Consider the following 18,847-nt stretch of genomic DNA (forward strand, 5'->3'; position numbering starts at 1 on the left):
TATACACTGTGCAAGAGGGACGGCTCGAATATTGTATTTAACCTTAGTCTTCCTTTATACTCATTATTCGCTCCCTTTGCCTCTGAATAATCGAAAAATATTTGCGATGTCGCAGCGTAATAACCGCGCGTGCGAGAAAAATTAACACGATAGATGGAAAACTGCTTGAAGACAATTTTTGTTGGCGAACCACCGGATGTTTCCCACGCTATTATCCGAACATTGTACGCGCGCTGCCGATCGATCCCCTCGACGCTGCTGAAAAATTCGCACCTCTACGCTAAACGCATGCAATTTTCTTCAATGTTTCGATAAATTTGACCTATAATAAAGATAATAGATGAAGAAATAATAAATAAAAAAAGATGCGAGTGGACCTAACGGAAAAAATTCGAGATTATAGCAGTAAGAAATAATAAATCGATGAACTATTGCTTCTACGGTTAGTCTGTTGGCAACTTTCGAAGCAAATGGAACATCCCGAGGAGCATTACTACAAAGTGAATCGATTTCTTCTGTCGGTTACCGGACTATGTCCTTATCAAAGCAAATGGAGAGCTCGTTTAATAAGAGCTGTTTTAACGGTCATCATGCTAATAAGTATAGTTTTACTGGTACTTGCAGTTTTAGAAATTAGTTTTTTTTTTTTTCAATTTAATGTTAGATATTTTTTGAACTAGAGGATTGGAAATAACGTTCTCACGGTATTAGAAAAAAAATAGAGTATAAACTCAGAAATCAAATATTACAGTTTTATCGAAATTATAACGAAGGTTCCTCACGCGAGAAATTTAGTCGAACGTGTCTCGGATAACTGTTGCTCGATGAAATTATTTCTCCGTTCTTATTAAGAGTTAATAACTTCTTGCCAGATTAATAGCATATCTATTACATCTGACATCACTATGGACTATATGGTGGATTGGATACCGACGTTTATAATTGTAACTGGTGGCCTGATGAACTTGTACACGCGTGTCACACACGTAGACAAAGTAAGCTCCGTTGAATTCTCTGACGATTTGTGTTTCTTTAACTTACAATTAAATTTAATAAATGTATCCTTTGTCTCTCTAATACATAAAAACCTAAGCTGTCATTTTTAAATTACCTATTTTTAGAAATAGATAAAACTACTATTATATGTGCAAATTTCACTCTTTTTTATTCTCTGACACGTTATTTAGCCTAATCCCTCGCTAATTAAGACACTGACTTGCAATTACCGTTCTTATTACGCATCGCGATAGATAATTTTTATAAGCAACAAGTAAACGTGAGAAGAGGAAAGTTATATCACAACCAAAATATGCAAGAATAGTGTTGTAAACTTAGAATTAGAATTACATGTTACAACTATACTAACGTATCAATATGGCTTGATGTAAATGTCTATCTTTTTTACTATTTTAAAATGTGTACATGATAATTTATTTATATCACTCTACTTTCTTCTAGTTTAGAGAATTATTCGAGCGTATATCAAAAGACTGGGCGTTGCAAAAGACACACGATGAAGCCAAGATTATGCACGAGCATGCTGAGACTGCAAGATTGTTCACACTCTGTTGCCTGAGTAAGAGAAACGCTAAACATAGCTTTGTTTATAGAAGAAAAAGACAGGTGTTTCTGCCTGCGAGATCGAGATTGTATTTCTGTATATAAGACTGACACACACACACATACACACACACACACACACAAAACACGCGCACTGAAAAAAAAATCCTTGGTAAACTTATGAGATGCATTTAGTAATAGTTCTTTTTAAAATATTTGATTATTATTACCGAATATAATAATAATAACAAAACATTTTGTAATAATTATAAACATAAATATAAAAATATAATTATAAAAAAAGCAGATTTTGCATTTAGTTGAACCAATTAAACTATGTAGTACTTATTATCAAATTGTTTAGTGATAATTAACACACAGTGTGATAATTAGTACTAAATTGTCTTAAAAAGCCTTATCTTATTGGTTTGTTCACAGTTACTCAATTATTTAGTAAGCAATTTGGTTATTTAGTAAATATTACTATAAATTTAATAAGTATTGCTAATTTAGATTATTCTTTACAAAAGCTGTCAGTTTATTGTTCCGATCGTGCTGCATTTGTCTCATGAGCCTGAACCAGTTCAGACATGTTCGTCGATCCGAGCATTCGTGCCATACATACTCGTTTAATCACTCGCGAAAGTGCATCGTAGAACTCTACAGTTTTCGCGAAAGTACATTGTAAAGTTCTAAAAAATGAGTGAATTAGAAAATTCTCTCTTAATTTGACTTAAACATCTCATTGATGTGTTATAGGTTGACCTTTTAAAGGTTAACCTTAATAACCTTTTAATACCTCAATGAGATGTTTGTCCCCAAATTAAGAGAAAATTTTCTAATTCACTCATTTCTTAGAACTTTACAATGTACTTTCGCGAAAACTGTAGTTTTACGATGCATTTTCGCGAGTGATGAACGAGTATGTAGGTACGAATGCTCGAATATATAATATACAAAATTTAATAACTATTAACAAAAAATTTGTTTACATTTAGCAACTCATTTTGTTATAATTATCAGACTTAGTTCGACAATATTTTCTAAACTATTTGATAATTATAAACTATCAGTTTATACTTACCAAATCGTTTGGTTACATTTATTATTACTTGGTAATAATTATCAAACTTTGTCAATATTAACCAAATCATATAGATTTTGCTATAATTATCTGTTAACATTAACCAAATTATTTCGTCACATTCACCTATACGCACGGTCTTACAAGACCGTGCCTATACGTTTAGTTGAAGCTATTTCACTAGGGGGCTTGGTCACATTGATCAAGTCTGGATTATTATAACCAAGTCTTTTTTTCAGTGCGTGCACGCGAGCGTATAGCTCTGCTAAAAATTATACCAGTAATTTTACGATTACTGAATTTTTCAGGTGTGGCGTACATGTTTGTAGGGATATACATTATATGGATGTTCTCATCGGAAGTTCTTGATATTATATCGCCTATGAACAAATCTCGCCCGAAGAGGCGACCTATTAATATTCAATACTTTATCGATGATGAGCGGTACTCTTACCTTGTTCGGACCCAGATGAGCGTCATACTTTTGGTCCTACCTATAATTTATATCGGTAGTACCGGTCTTTTTCACACTCACGCGCAACACGTTTGTGGAATGTGCAAGTTGTTGGGGTAAGAAATTTACTCCTCGCGCAATTTACCACTACTTACGAAAGAGAATACTCTCTTAGATTACTTGAAAGCGCAGCTTCTATTAAGGGGGTATTCTACTGTAAAATGCGCTTTTTTCGGGATTTTTTTACAAGAAATCTGTGAAAATTGTTAATATCAGCTTTTTATGTATATATTTTATTATCTTTAGAGAACATAAAAAATATTTTTTGAAGCTGAATTAATGAATATAAATATTAAAATAACCGTACCGAATCATGACAAAAAAATGGTGCCCATGATTGCACCCATTCTGGTTGTCTGAAACAAAAAATTCAAAAAGATTCTTAATTAGTATGAGTTTGGCTATAGCAGGAACTAAAATGGAATAAAAAAATTGAAAATTTAAAAACTGGCGGCACTTTGAAAACTTAGTATGAATTTTCTTAATCTTTCGAAGGTTGCCAAAATCGTAAAAAAAATTTTTTTTAACTTAATTCTAGTTCCGGCTATAGCCAAACTCATACTAATTAAGAATCTTTTTGAATTTTATGTTTCAAACAACCAGAATGGGTGCAATCATGCGGCACCATTTTTTTGCCATGTATTCGATACGGTTATTTTAATATTTATATTCATTAATTCAGCTTAATTTATAAAAAATTTATAAAAAATATTTTTTATGTTCTCTAAAGATAATAAAATATATACATAAAAATCTGATATTAACAATTTTCACTGGTTTCTTGTAAAAAAATCCCGAAAAAAGCGCATTTTACAGTAGAATACCCTTTTAACACTCAACTGGTCTCTCAATTTTCGAATTTGCGCAACAGATGCATCTCGTTTTTTATTTAGAAAAAATAATTCTTTTTTCTTATGTCATTGACATTTTTTATCATCTTGTTATTTCATTTTGATATCTTTCACGCAAATGATAAAGAGTCGTTTCGTCTTCTCTTTCGCTTATTACAAGATGAATATCATTCGATTGGAAGTCAATTGTATGATAAGAGTAACGTTGGCAATAATTTCGGCAGGTATCGCGCGGAACGCTTATTTTGCGTTGTCAAAAATGAGGCGGCATGTGATTTAATTCAAAAGTCACAAATAAGTTACGAAAATATAGCTATTTTTGTACGACAGCATTACAACATTATAAGGTTTGTATTTTTATTTACTATATTTTCATTTAATACGATATATGTAACGCGTCAGTATTAATTTTATTTTCACGAGTAATATGTGTAACGAAGCAGATTAACATAGCGCTTTGCAAGAAAATTTGAAAAGTAACAATGATGGTATAACTACATAGTGGCTCTTTCACGCATCACACTGATACGATTGATAGATAGATTTCAATCAAGAAGAATCAATTATTAGCATTAAATCAGATAATACAAATATACACAGGGACGAATCTAAATATTGTACAGGCTTCGATAGATATTTCTCCTATTTCGTCTCTAAGAATAAATCGACAGATTTATATTTAGATTTCATTATTTTTCTATCGACAAATATAATCTTATATAATTACAATTATTACAAAACTGACCACCGCCATATTCCCAATTATAAATGTACGTTAACATACATATTAATTATTTTATATGCAAAAAATATTCATCGCCTTATTACTTTAACACGTTTGACTTTTTTCACCTTACAAGATTCGTTGATATAATCGAGACTTGTCACACACTACCGTTTCTAATGGATCTCACAGGAGTAGTGATTTTGATTAGTCTTACGTTAATCCAGGTATGTTGATTGCGGAAATGTGTCGGACGTCTCCAAGTATTATCGAAGCGTTAAAACGAAGTCTTTCAGATACTAACAATCTCCAGTAACAATTTCGAACGAACTTTTAGATCCGTCACTGTCGCCATTATAGGACAGAGTTATATATTCATATCTTGTTATATGGGACAAAGAGTCATGGATGTGAATTCGAGTATATGTGAGAAAATGTGAGTATATAGGTTTCTTTAATAATATATTTACGAGTACATCTTGCACTGCAATATTCGAAATAATAATATTCGAAATGACAATGCTTTTGTCTACGCAAGCTGACAAGAGAAAAATTGAAATAAAATTTACTGGAAGAATGAGAAATTTTCTCTAAACTTATTCGCGCGGCGTTTTTTCTTCAAAAATATATGTGCAATAAAAGCACTACTTAAATATTAGAAATTACTAAAGGTGTTGTAATCGACCCAACTGGCCAAATTTATTGATCGAAAAACGCTACGTTTCGACCGAGGATCCGGTCCTTTTCAAGCGTGTATACAAGACTCACATATATCGATTAGTCAGGTCTAAAGTTTACCACCGCACGGCTATGTCACGATATAAACATCTCACGAAGCATGCCGTTCAACAAATGTATTATTACTTTGATTCCGACGCACAAATATTTTTTAGATTCGGTACCGAATCTAAAAGAGAGAGGCGGATATGTTATTTACTTTACTTTATAATTCCTGAACTTGATTGTTTTCAAAATAATAAAAAAATTTGCTTCTGCAGATTCAACTCGACATGGTACAACGCAGTTGTTTCAGAGCAGAAGGCATTGTTAATGATAATGATGCGACGCTATCATCCGCTTATCTTGACCGCCTGTAAACTTTATGTGATGTCTTTGCAGAATTTCGGAATGGTAAGAAAAAAGTACGCCGAATTCGGCGCGAATCATAACAACCAACGAATAAAGAACGTATGTATCTTTCGAAGATACTTCAAACAGCGATCTCCTATTGCATGTTCATCAGACAAATCTGAAAATGTATCTGTCAAGTTGTAAGCGTAGAAGTAGCATAGAAAACATTCGTGGGAATACCAAACATGTAGGGGAGACCGGGGCTAGAAGTCACACGGGTAAGTTGTCACAAAGTTTATATCTCACTTAATAGATTGAGTGGAATATTCTTCTCTATAGTGTAGGTTGCTCCTACCGTGTTAGTCGGATGTACGAAATAGCTCGTTTCAAAAACATCGCATGTGATATTTACGAGCACTTTTTAAAAATTGGAGGTTGTAAGTAAATTTTTCTTATCTCTATTTTTATCATTCCGTTGGTTTTTTGAATTACTTGTCGTAATGCCTTTTTAGTCATAAGAAACATTATAGTTTTAGGTAATTTTTCCTGTATTTAGTTAACCGTCATTGCAACATAGTTTATAAATATAATATTCTTTGTTCAAAATGACCGTTTATTCGGGGTAAATTGTCTCAAATGAGATAAGATTAGTTGTCACGTATTTCGTCTGCTGTTACACGGCTGCGCTGTAGGTTATGCGTGTGAAATGATCGCCGAACCAACTTATTCGTATCACAGTCCGTATACAATAAGCGATTACGCAAATAGTGTTTTTAAGATAGATTTTTGTTGTTTTCTCCATGGCTCGAAAGCGCGAAAGAAAAACAGCTAGAGGTACATACAACTCCACCCGATATTATCCTTAAAGCTGTCAGAGCTGTGAAAATACACTGTCAATCTGACAAGCTGCTTTAGAGTTCAATATCTACTATCGTACATTAGCTCGTTATTGCAAGAAGATTCCAGAGGAAGACTATGTATGTGAAAATATTGCTACTCCAACGATTTCTGTGGGTTATTCTAAAGCTAGGCAGATTTTTACTAAGTCTCAAGAACAAGAGTTGGTAAATTACATTTTACGTGCTTCGGATATTTATTTTGGTCTCTCTCTCAAGGAAATCAGAATTTTGACTTATAATCCAGCTTGCAATAATTTAATTGAGATGCCTGCATCCTGGATGAAAAATAAAATAGCAGGGGAAGATTGGTTCAGCGCACTATTAAAACGTAACAGTAACATTTCCATACGAAAACCAGAATTAAGTAAAGCAAGAGTGACAAGTTTCAACAGAACTAATGTTGAATTATTTTTCGGAAATTTGGAAAAGGTAATGTTTCGTCATCATTTTCAACCTCAAGATATTTGGAATATGGACGAAACTGGTATAACAACTGTGCAAGTGCCCGATAGAGTTGTTGCACGGAAAGGTCATAAGCAAGTTGGAAGCATTGTTTCGGCTGAACGTGGAACTTTAGTTACTATGGCTTGTGCTATATCTGCAATAGGAAATCATATACCACCCTTTTTTGTGTTTCCTCGTGTATACATTTTAAAGATTATTTTATTGCATCTGTTCCACCTGGATCAAGTGGCACTGCAAACAGATCAGGTTGGATGTAAGAAGACGACTTTCAGCTATTTTTGAAACATTTTCACGCTCATGCAAGATGCTCGATTGAAAAACCAGTTTTATTGGTGTTGGACAACCATAGTTCACATCTCTTTAAACATCTCTTTAAAAAATATGTCAACTCTGCTTGTGATGCTTGGATATTAAACAACCTAACCTTAGCCGCACGATGAATATCTACAATATTCCTGAAATTGTTGCTGTTGCCTACCCTCTTGCCATAACGCCAACAAATATTTAAGCAGGCTTTAGATGTACTGGCATATTTCCTTACAATGAAGACATTTTCTCAGATCCGGATTTCGCACCAAGTTTCATTACTGATAGGCCACCTCCTGAAGAAAATAAGTAAGTATAAAACATTAATTTAATAATATTATATTAATTTAATAATGTAATTATTTGCAGGAATAATGATGAACAGCAAGCCATGGCAGAACATACAATAAACGTAGAAGCAACCAATTCTTCAGAGTGCCATGTCTCCCAATTATTTTCTAAAAAATCAGACGAAGGCGTTGAAATATTAAGCTCTGAAGATCTCACAGCCCTTCTCCTAAACCTGGTTTACGGAGAAATCCTCGTAAGTGCGCAAGAAAACGAGTAAAAGCAATTCTTAATAATACACCAGTAAAGAGAAAACTGGAGCTCGAAAAAATAAAAAGTAAGGAGAACAGAAATAAAGGAGAAAGTAAAAAAAGACTATTTAAAGAAAATAAGTAAGTATAAAACATTAATTTAATAATATTATATTAGTGTAATATTATATTAGTGTATAATGTAATTATTTGCAGGAATAATGATGAACAGCACGCCATGGCAGAACATACAATAAACATAGAACCAACCAGTTCTTCAGAGTGCCATGTCTCCCAATCGTTTTCTAAAAAATCAGACAAAGGCTTTGAAATATTAAGCCCTGAAGATCTCCGCTCTTTTCCTAAACCTAGTCCACGGAAAAATCCTCGTAAGTGCATAAGAAAACGAGTAACAGCAATTCTTACTGATACACCAGTAAAGAGGAAACTGGAACTCGAAAAAATGGAAAGTAAGGAGAATAGAAATAAAGGGAAAAGTATAAAAAAACTATTTGAAGAAAATAAACAGATAAAAACTAATTATGCTAGACAAATTGCAAAAAAAAACAATAGCTCTTTTTTTAAGAAAAAAAATGTTTCTGTTTAGTTTGTATGGAATTTTATTCTAATAGTTTGCCTAAAGAGAAATGAGTCCAGTGTATTCAATGTAAAGGATGGTCTCATGAAAAATGTGTTTCTGATGTATTGCATTATATATGCCACAACTGCGAGTCTGCATGAGCTCCTATAGCTCCAAGTTATTACAAAGTTCAAGAAAATTTAAAAAAAATTATTATTTTATTTACTTAAAATTTATCAGAGTTAGTATTACAAAGTTTATGAGAATTATTTTTTTATTTACTCAATGTTTATGAGAATTATTATTTTTTTATTTACTCAATATTTATAAGAATTATTACTTTTTTATTTCTATACAATAGAATTATGATTTACTTTAAGTTTGTGCAAATTATTACAAGTTTATGAAAATTATTAATTTTTCGTTAATGATTGTTTAATTTATGCTGCGATATATTATGCGATTATTAAGTTAAACTTATAAAAAATTGTCACTAACTCTAATAAAACATTAAAATAGGAACTATTTGTCGTTTCCTCTATATAAAAGATATGTGACAACCAACTCAAAGTCGTGCGACAATCAACCCTGGGGTACGGGGTAAGTCGTCACATTTTCACGATCTTACTTAGAATTAAATAACGTTTTTGTGTATAAATATATATAAGTCTAATATTTTTTTTATACCTAATAAAGGATGTAGCTACATTATAAAGTACTATACAATATTATAAAATATTGCTAACATTTTTTTAAAAATCAGTATTTGAAAAGTGTGACAACCCGCCCCGGTCTCCCCTACCAATCTTTTTCTTACGATCATATCGAAAATTCTTCTTTGAAAACACCGGAATCTGTCGGTGTAAATTACAGGTAAGTAAATACGCAGAATAAATGTGATAGAATCAATAAAGTAAAGTAAAACATGTAGAAACTTTTATAATAACAGAATGTTTCTTGGAGTATTCAAGAGTGTTACCATTTTTTTTAAATGACTCTTATTTCAGTGAAAGATTCGCTGATGATTTTAAAGTTAATTTGTCTTACGAGAAAAATTCTATTTCTTATATTTTATCTAGAAATAAATATCTGTGTATAATAATAATAATAATAATAATAATAATAATAAATATTTATTTCTGTATATTTACCTATAGTGTTGCACAGAAATACCTCGTTTGAAATACTTGTAATAAAATATTTGAAAGGTTGTAATAAAATATTTGAAACGCGTTGCCGTTAAAATTAAAAAATATTTCTCACATATTTTCTATAAGAAAAATATATCTCAACGATTTGGTCGTCGTTTGTTATGCACTGTATAAGAGGGACGCGAATATTTTATTTTACCTTAGACTTACTTTACTCATCGTTCGCTCCCTTTGGCTGTAAATAATCGAAAAATATTTGCGATGTCGCAGCGTAATAATCGAGCATGTGAGAAAAATTAACACGGTAGATAGAAAACTGCCTGACGACAATTTTTGTTGGCGAACCACCGGATGTTTCCCACGCTATTATCCGAACATTGTACGCGCGCTGCCGATCGATCCCCTCGACGCCTCTGAAAAATTCGCACTTCCACGCTAAACGCGTACATTTTTCTTCGAAGTAATTCAACTCACAATAAAGATAAAGAAATAATAAATGAAAAAAGATCTAGTGGACCTTAAGAAAAAAAAATGGAGATATCTATGAAATGAAATAATCGAGGAGCTTTTGTTTCTACGGTCAGTCTGCTCGAGACTTTCAAAGCAAATGGAACATCCCGGAGAACATTACTACAAATTGAACCGACTTCTTCTATCGATTAGCGGACTATGTCCTTATCAAAGCAAGCGGAACGCTCTCTTAATAAGAGCCGCTTACACGGTCGTCATGCTATCATCTATATTTTTTCAGGTACTACCGGTTTTAGAAAATAGTTTTCTTTTTAATTCATATTTTTCGAACTAGAGGATTGGAAATAACATTCTCACGCTGTTAGAAAAATAAAAATAGAATATAAACTCAGAAATCTAATATATCACTGTTTTATCGAAACTATAATGAAGGCATACGTAAAATTTAATCGATCTTTAGTATAATAATTTTTCGATGAAGTTATTTCTTCGCTTTTATTAAAAGTTGACAACATTTTTCCAGATTTCGAGCATATTTACGTCTGAAGTCACTGTGGACTTTATAGTGGATGGGATACCGTCGCTTCTACTTATAATGGGCAGCCTGACCAACTTGTATATGCGTATCAATCACATAGACAAAGTAAGCTCCGTAGATTTTCTAAGGATTTGTATTTCTCATAACTTAAATTTAATAAAATGTATTTTTTGTCTCTAATATATAAAAACCTTGGCCGGCACTCATTTTTAGTAATCGACATAAATTTACTACATTACATACAAATTTCATTCTGTCTAACTGAGACGTTATTTAACCTAATTAATTGTAAGATCCCTCGTTAATTAAGATACTAATTGTCATAATCTGTCTTTATCATGCAACACCATGGATAATTATATGAGTAGTAAGAGATAAAAGTAAAGCGAAGTTAACGTGACAAGAGAAAGTTATATCATTATAGCTAAAACATACAACAATAGTTTCATAAATTTTTTAGAATTAAAATTACATGTTACAATTATTATTAATGCGGCTTAATATATAAATGTTTTACGATTCTTTTTTACTATTTTGAAATACATAATTATTAATCATTCTATACTTTCTTTTAGTTTAGAGAATTACTCGAGCGTATGTCGAGAGACTGGGCGTTGCAAAAGTCACACGATGAGATCAAGATTATGCACGAGCATGCCGAGACCTCAAGATTATTCACACTCTATTACCTGAGTAAGAGAAACATTAAACCTCGCTTGGTCTACAGAAGAAAAAGACAGGCGTTTCTGCCTGCGAGATCGAGGCTGTATTTCTGTGTATAAGATTGCGACAATTATGTTTTTCATTATAAGCATCAAACATATAACTTATCACACATAATTTATCGTACACATGACTTTCAATGTGCAACATGTGATTTTTCTTCTAGCTATTCATATCACAATTTCACCTTCAAAAGCATTTATTATAATTGCTGTTATTAAATTAAATGTGAAATTTTCTAAGCATAATTCATTTGATTCGATGCTAAATTATTTTATTCCCTATTTTCTCTGAATCATTATTTTATTTTCAATAATATATTAATTTTTCATGTTTTGAGACATTAATATCCATTTTTACCTAAATCCTACCTATGTAATTTTAATCTCGGTTTAACTTACATTTTATCTTTTTCTAGTTTTAAGAAAAGTTGTAAAATGAGATTGAAGTTAATCAACATTGAATGGACATCAGAGAAAGAAAGAGACTTCTAGAGTTTACTTACTAGAATTCAATTTTTATATTAAGACAGTCTAATTAAATCGAGCCTTTAAAACCATCAGAGTTTAAATATAATACCAAAAATAATGTTTATATATACATAGTGAAAATTAAATCTTACTTTGAACATATTTTCATTATTTTTTATTGCTTTAATCATGCAGCTTTTGTAAATATGTCTTCTGAAAAATTCGAAGCAACGTCAACCATACGATACTTTTGCTGACCAAAAGATTAATATGCCTGTCATGTCCTTGCATTCAAACTTTATTTCTTTTATACACATGCACACATATACTTCTGTTGCTAAAAATAAATTTTTGATTATTATCGAATTTTTCAGTCCTGACATATGTGAACATAGGGGGATACAACATATGGATGTTTATACCTGATATTCTTGACACTGTGTCGCCTATGAACGATTCTCGCCCTCGGGTGCGACCCTTTAATGCTGAATTTTTTATCGATGAGGAGCGATACTTTCACCTTATTCGGATTCACATAAGTCTTGTGCTTTTAATGTTACCTGTAATTTATATCGCCTCTTCCACTTATTTTATGACTCTCACGCAACACGTTTGCGGAATGTGCGAGTTGCTGGGGTAAGAAATTACTCCTCGTGCAATTTACTACTATTTGCGAAAAAGCAGATGACTCCTAGACAGGGTTGGGAAAGTTATTTATTTATTTTTTTAAGTAACTAGTGTTACCGTTACTCGTTACCGATTTAAAAAAAATAACTTGTTCCCGTTATCGTTACTAATTTTGGAAAATAACTTGTTATTGTTACCGTTCCTTTCTAAAAAGACATGTTAATATTGAAAAAAAACCAAAACGTTATTGTTTTTGTCACTTCATTTAATTTAAACAAAAGACTGAATTTAACCAGTCCAACGGTACGTTTATTTGTTAAAGATAAGTTAAAGATAAAAGTTGCGATTTTAATAATTTTTTGTTAAATATAAACAAATTCGCGCGCGCGAGTATGTTTGTTTAACAAAAAATCATTAAAATCGCAACTTTTTATCTTTAACTTATCTTTAAGATAATTAGTCCGTGACAATGCGATCCAAAATTTTATACTCTAAATCGACGTAAAAACTAGAGTTCCTATAATAAGAGTTAGGACATCGTTACCTATAGCTTTGTCTCACTCCCACTAATTTCTTAGCTGAAGGATATGGCGACCATGGTAGCTTTGTCTCACTCCCATTTATAGCTTGTCTCACTTTCACTAACTTGGCTGAAATATGGCGGTACCAATCAAAAATTGTCACCACATTGGCTTAACTCTTATTATAGGAACTCTAGTAAAAACATCTGACTATTTGCGGTTACAAGCTAAAAACTTTTGGATAGTTCTGTCCCTCACAAACCAAACAAAAGACTATTCTTTCATTATTTTCCTCCACTCGCTTCTTTACGTCAAATAATTGCGAAAATCGGGGTCTATTTATTATTGTATTTCTAAATCTAAACGGTCAATAATTTCGTTTTTTTTTTTACTAGTCTTCCTAAAGTGTCTTACTATATATATCCGTTTTCATCACTTTCTTAAGATTCGTTGTAATTATTAAAATTCAGAATATGAAATTTTCGTATGCTTTGTGCATGCAATGCCCTTCTAAACACATGTAAAAAATGCAATTTTTGATAGCGATTATCTCGCGTTCGGGACGGTCAATTACTTTTAATTTGTACAGACGCAGACGTGCAGATACCACATTTATTAACATATACCCTGGGTTCCGTAAAGCGCATATGCGCGCATTTATCTATAGCATACGTAACGTTTACTATAGAAAATGCGTGCATATGCGCTTTACGGAATCTGGGGATAGTAAAATTTTCAAATTTTTCTCATGAATTGCGATTTACGGACTAACTTATACCTTAACAAATAGACTTACCGTAGGACTTGTTAAATTCAGTCTTTTGTTTAAATTAAATGAAGTAACAAAAACAGTAACGTTTCGTTACTTTTTTACTAATGGTAACGATAACGAGGTATTTTCCAAAATTAGTATTAATACGGAACTTCCAACGCTGAATAAGCGCTCTACCGAAGAACAACTTGAAAATTATAGTGTATTTAATAAAGAGTTTTTTTATATTTGGTCATTGAACATTTTGACATTTTGACATCGGTATATACTTTATCGCTCTCTCTCTCTCTCTCTCTCTCTCTCTCTCTCTCTCTCTCTCCCTCTCCCCTCTCCCTCTCTCGCTCTCTCTCTCATTAGGGGACTTTCTTCCTATCTGATGTTTAATAGATCTTGTAGAGCCGGCCTAAAGTAACGATTAAAGTAACTGTTCGATTCGTTATATCATTACCCAAAAAATGTAACAGCGTTACCGTCACAGTTACTACCGAAAAAAATAATACCGTTAGCAAATCGTTACTGGAAAAAAGTGTTGGAATATTATGCTCTCCGCAGGGATTGAGATGGTGGTGGTGATTGCTAACGAACGACACTTTTATATGATGTTACTATAACTCTTTATTCTCGACACAATATAAAACACCGTATATAATATAAGACACGTGTGCACGCGATGCGCTCGGACTATCGTCTGTCGCTTCTCACTTTGTACGGCGTGCGCGCCCGCGTTGCTGCGTCACGCGGTGCCCTCTGGAAGGGCGCGAGTGCTCTACTCGCACAAAGCGAGTATCTTTCCAACAAAAAGTAACTATAATAGTAACGGTAATGCGTTACTTCCCAACCCTGATTCCTAGATTACTTGAAAATGGAGCGTCTATTAACTCTCAACTGGTCTATCAATTCTCGAGTGTGTGCGACAGATACATCTCTTCTTTTATTTAGAATTTAAATTTTCTTCTCATGACTTTGAAATTTTTTAGTATTTTGTTATTTCTTTTCTATATCTTTCACGCCAACAAACAGTCGTTTTTATCTTTTCTTCCGCTCATAGCAAGACGAATATCATTCGACTGAAAGTCAATTACGATAAGAGTAACGTTGGCAATCATTTCGACAGGTATCGTGCGGAACGCTTATTTTGCGTTGTCAGAGACGAGGCGACATGTGGTTTAATTGAAAAGTCACAAATAAGTTACGGGAACATGGCCGTTTTTGTACGGCAGCATTACAACATTATACAGTTCGTATTTTTATTTAATACATTTTTATTTAATGCAATATTTAATGTGTCAGCATTAATTTTATTTTTCACGAGTAATATGCGAAACGAAGCAGATTAACGTTGTGCTTTGCAAGGAAAATTGAAAAGTAACAATACTGGTTACTAAACAGTGTCGCTTTCACGCGTCACTCTCATGCGATTTCAACCAACAAGAAATCTATTTATTAACATTAAATCAGATAAAATAAACAGATAAATTTGCATATATATAGGCTTTCATAGATATTTATCTTATCGCGTCTTTATAAGTATAAATCTACAGATTTATATTTAGATTGTTTTTAATACATTATAAAAATATCAATTTTATTATTTTTGTATTAAGAAAAATAATTTTATGATTTCAAACTTGAGCATTTTCGTATTCCCAATTATAAATGTACATTAACATACATATTAGTCTTTTTACATGCGAAAAATATTCTTTGCCTCGTTACCTTAACACGTATAACTTTTTTCACCTTATAAGATTCGTTGACATAGTCGAAGCTTGTCACACAGTACCGTTTCTAATAGATCTCACGGCAATAATAGTTTTGATGAGTCTTACGTTAATCCAGGTATGTTGATTGCGGAAATGTTTCGAGCGTTTCCAAGTGTTGTCGAAGCGTTAAAACGAAGTCTTTCAGGTATTAACTATTTCCAGTCTCGAACTAGCTATCAGATCTGTTGGTGTCTCCATTACATCATTGTGTTATTTATTTATGGTTTGTTATATGGGGCAAAGAATCACGGATGTGAGCTCGAGTATATGTGATAAAATGTGAGTATATAGGTTTTTTTTTCAATAAATAATATATTTAAGAGTATATCTTGCACTTGTAATATTCGAAATAATAATAAAACCTAACAATGCAAACCTCTTGTCTACTTAAGGGGGGAGTCTCGTGTAACACGCTAAAAAGTAAGGTAACATTTGGAATTTTTTATTGAAGAATCAATGCAACAGATTTTTTTCAACTTTTAGAGTATTTTATTATACATTTCAAGAGATAAAAAAAATTTTTTTGTTAAAAAATAACAGTTGTGTTAGGAACTATGGAGGTTACGAAACCGCGGTCTCGTTGCCGGAGTTGTAAATCGGCGGGCGTTATAGCGCCTGTTGTACTCGCCTGAAACAAAAATAAAAAAAATTTTCTTATTCTTTATAAAATTACGTCGTCGATGAACCTAAAAAAGAAGGTAAAAGTGAAAAATTAAGGAAACGGCGGGACTTTAAAAAAACGAATTTTTTGGGTCAAAATTGCAACTTTTTTTTAAATCTCGCCGTTTCCTTAATTTTTCACTTTTACCTTCTTTTTTAGGTTTATCGACGACGTAACTTTATAGAGAATAAGACAATTTTTTTGTTTTTGTTTCAGGCGAGTACAACAGACGCTATAACGCCCGCCGATTTACAACTCCGGCGACGAGACCGCGGCCTCGTAACCTCCATAGTTCCTAACACAACTGTTCTTTTTTAACAAAAAAATTTTTTTTTATCTTTTGAAATATATAATAAAATACTCTAAAAGTTTGAAAAAAATCCGTCGCATTAATTCTTCAAAAAAAATTCCAAAAGTTACCTTACTTTTTAGCGTGTTATGCACGAGACTCCCCCCTTAAGACAACAAGAGAGAAACATTGAAATAAAATTTATTGGAAGAATGAGACAATTTCTCTAAACTTATTCGCGCAGCGTTCTTTTACTAAAAAATATATGTTATACGATAAAAGTACTACTTAGATATTAGATGTTTACGTATTATATATATGTAAAGAGAGAGATACGAGATATTACAGATAGAATATTATAATGAAGAAAAAAACATGATATAACTCTCTCATGATTTTAAAAGAGAAAAAAACATTAATACATTACCACAATTTACTATATTAACAATGTTTATTTATTATTAAAGAGAGAGAGATATATTATATATATATATTAGATTTTCTTTATAATTCGGTATAGTTAAACGGCCTGACTGGCAAGTTTTATTAAGCATAACACAACGACGTTTCGACCACTATTTTGGGTCCTTTTTCAAGTTATTTTAACAATGATGGATCATTGTGCGTCAAACATATGAAATTCGTGGCGGGTCGGAAAAACACGACGGTCTCATATGAAGGCCGAACAACTTCACGAATTTCATATGTTTGACGCACAATGATCCATCATTGTTAAAATCATTGTGCGTCAAACATATGAAATTTGTGGCGGGTCGGAAAAACACGACGGTCTCATGTGAAGGCCGAACAACTAAATTAGTCGGCCTTCACATGAGACCGTCGTGTTTTTCCGACCCGCCACGAATTTCATATGTTTGACGCACAATGATCCATCATTGTTAAAATAACTTGAAAAGGACCCAAAATAGTGGTCGAAACGTCGTTGTGTTATGCTTAATAAAACTTGCCAGTCAGGCCGTTTAACTATACCGAATTATTTCATCACTGGCGAATAACTTTTATTGAATTTTCTTTATATATTTAGAATTTCTGAACTGATTGTTTACAAAATAAAAAGAAAATATTGGCTTTGCAGATTCAAATCTACATGGTACAACGCAGTTGTTTCAGAACAGAAGGCATTGTTAATGATAATGATGCGACGCTATCATCCGCTCATCTTAACCGCCTGTAAATTTTACGTGATGTCTTTACAGAATTTCGGAATGGTAAGAAAGAAGTACGCGTATTCGGCGCGAGTCATAACAAACGGCAAATAAAAAAATATATATATCTCTCGAAGATACTTCAAACGGTGATCTCCTATGGCATGTGCATCAGACAATTCTAAAATTGTTTCTGTCAAGTTGTAAGCGTAGAAGTAGGATAGAAAAGTCTTCTTTGTAGAAACAGGAATCTCTTGATGCGATTCACAAGTAAGTAAATACGCAGAATTAATGTAATATAATAAATAAAGTAAAGCAATTCACAAAGCATGTGTAAATACTTTAAAAATACCAGAATAATCTTTGGAGATTTAGGTATTTAAGACAGTGTTACAATTCTTTTAATGACTCTTATTTCAGTGCGAGATTTACTGATAATTTTAAAGTTAATTTTTCTTGTGCGAGAAAATTCAATTTCTTATATCTTATCTAGAGATAAATATATGTATAATAATAACAATAATAATAAATATCTGTCTACTTCTGTATATTTACCTATAGTGTGACCAAAAATTCCTTCTCTGAAGCACTTGCAATAAAATATTTAAAAAGTGTGCCTGCCATTAAAATTAAGAATTTCTTCTTATATAGATATGTTCTACAAATACAAGATAAATGTATCTTAACGATTTGGTCGTCGTTATGTAATGTGCACAATGCGGTTCGAATATTGTGTTTTACCTTGGACTTCCTCCACTTATCTCGGTCTCTCCCTCCGTTTCTGAATAATCGCAAAATAATCGCGATGTCGCAGCGGAATAGTCGCGCGTGTGAGAAAAACTAACACGGTTGGTGGAAAACTGCCTGAAAACAATTTCTGTTCGCAAACCACCGGATGTTTCCCACGTTATTAACCGAACATTGTACGCGCGGTGTCAATCGATCCCCTCGATGCCTCTGAAAAATTCGCGCCTCCGCACTAAACGCATGCATTTTTCTTCGATGTAATTTAACCGGTAATAAAGATAATAGAATAATAGGTAAAAAAAAACCGAGTGAACCTTAAGAAGAAAAGATGAGATGATTATAGCAATGAAATAAT

General features: G+C 32.5%; 3 protein-coding genes across 6 annotated transcripts in view; 2 read left to right on the plus strand and 1 right to left on the minus strand.

The window, feature by feature from the left end:
* Positions 1 to 18,625, minus strand: part of LOC139821146 (aminopeptidase N-like) — a 77,909-nt gene extending 59,284 nt beyond the window's left edge. Inside the window, exons 1-2 of one of the 2 annotated variants that reach the window (XM_071791969.1) lie at positions 18,487 to 18,625; positions 18,301 to 18,403 (exon numbers count right to left, since the gene is read on the minus strand). The gene's annotated coding sequence lies outside the window, so the exon portion shown is untranslated. The remainder of the gene's footprint in view (positions 1 to 18,300; positions 18,404 to 18,486) is intronic. The other variant, XM_071791974.1, reaches the window with a different exon arrangement.
* Positions 438 to 8,111, plus strand: LOC139821141 (uncharacterized). Of its 2 annotated transcripts, none has more exons than XM_071791951.1 (11): positions 438 to 614; positions 873 to 995; positions 1,459 to 1,576; positions 2,953 to 3,214; positions 4,234 to 4,356; positions 4,870 to 4,960; positions 5,030 to 5,169; positions 5,732 to 5,864; positions 5,977 to 6,082; positions 6,144 to 7,783; positions 7,844 to 8,111. In XM_071791951.1, exons 1-10 carry the CDS (start codon positions 471 to 473, stop codon positions 6,146 to 6,148), a joined length of 1,245 nt encoding a protein of 414 aa, XP_071648052.1. In that variant the 5' UTR covers positions 438 to 470; the 3' UTR covers positions 6,149 to 7,783; positions 7,844 to 8,111. The 2 variants fall into 2 exon arrangements, with proteins under 2 accessions (XP_071648052.1, XP_071648053.1); XM_071791952.1 differs by having other exon boundaries at positions 460 to 600.
* On the plus strand, positions 9,730 to 18,287 carry LOC139821144 (uncharacterized). Of its 2 annotated transcripts, XR_011734198.1 has the most exons (10): positions 9,730 to 10,495; positions 10,739 to 10,858; positions 11,329 to 11,446; positions 12,321 to 12,582; positions 14,981 to 15,103; positions 15,615 to 15,705; positions 15,775 to 15,908; positions 17,676 to 17,808; positions 17,883 to 18,015; positions 18,166 to 18,287. XR_011734198.1 is itself a non-coding variant. In XM_071791961.1 (9 exons), the coding sequence occupies exons 1-9, from the start codon at positions 10,352 to 10,354 to the stop codon at positions 17,928 to 17,930; spliced, it is 1,173 nt and encodes a 390-aa protein (XP_071648062.1). In that variant the 5' UTR covers positions 9,730 to 10,351; the 3' UTR covers positions 17,931 to 18,073. The 2 variants fall into 2 exon arrangements, 1 of the variants encoding a protein (XP_071648062.1); XM_071791961.1 differs by lacking the exon at positions 18,166 to 18,287 and having other exon boundaries at positions 17,883 to 18,073.
* Positions 18,626 to 18,847: the final 222 nt, after the last annotated feature.

This window comes from Temnothorax longispinosus, chromosome 10 (assembly GCF_030848805.1).
Source record: "Temnothorax longispinosus isolate EJ_2023e chromosome 10, Tlon_JGU_v1, whole genome shotgun sequence".
Taxonomy (NCBI): Eukaryota; Metazoa; Arthropoda; class Insecta; order Hymenoptera; family Formicidae; genus Temnothorax; species Temnothorax longispinosus.

Bases quoted from the DNA above. Each gene is read 5' to 3' on its own strand.
- LOC139821144 (XM_071791961.1), top strand. From the start codon at position 10,352: ATGGAACATCCCGGAGAACATTACTACAAATTGAACCGACTTCTTCTA. The intron at 10,859-11,328 runs GTAAGCTCCGTA...ACTTTCTTTTAG, and splicing joins GTATCAATCACATAGACAAA to TTTAGAGAATTACTCGAGCG. The intron at 17,809-17,882 runs GTAAGAAAGAAG...TATCTCTCGAAG, and splicing joins CTTTACAGAATTTCGGAATG to ATACTTCAAACGGTGATCTC.
- LOC139821141 (XM_071791951.1), top strand. From the start codon at position 471: ATGGAACATCCCGAGGAGCATTACTACAAAGTGAATCGATTTCTTCTG. The intron at 1,577-2,952 runs GTAAGAGAAACG...TGAATTTTTCAG, and splicing joins GTTCACACTCTGTTGCCTGA to GTGTGGCGTACATGTTTGTA. The intron at 4,961-5,029 runs GTATGTTGATTG...GAAGTCTTTCAG, and splicing joins TTAGTCTTACGTTAATCCAG to ATACTAACAATCTCCAGTAA.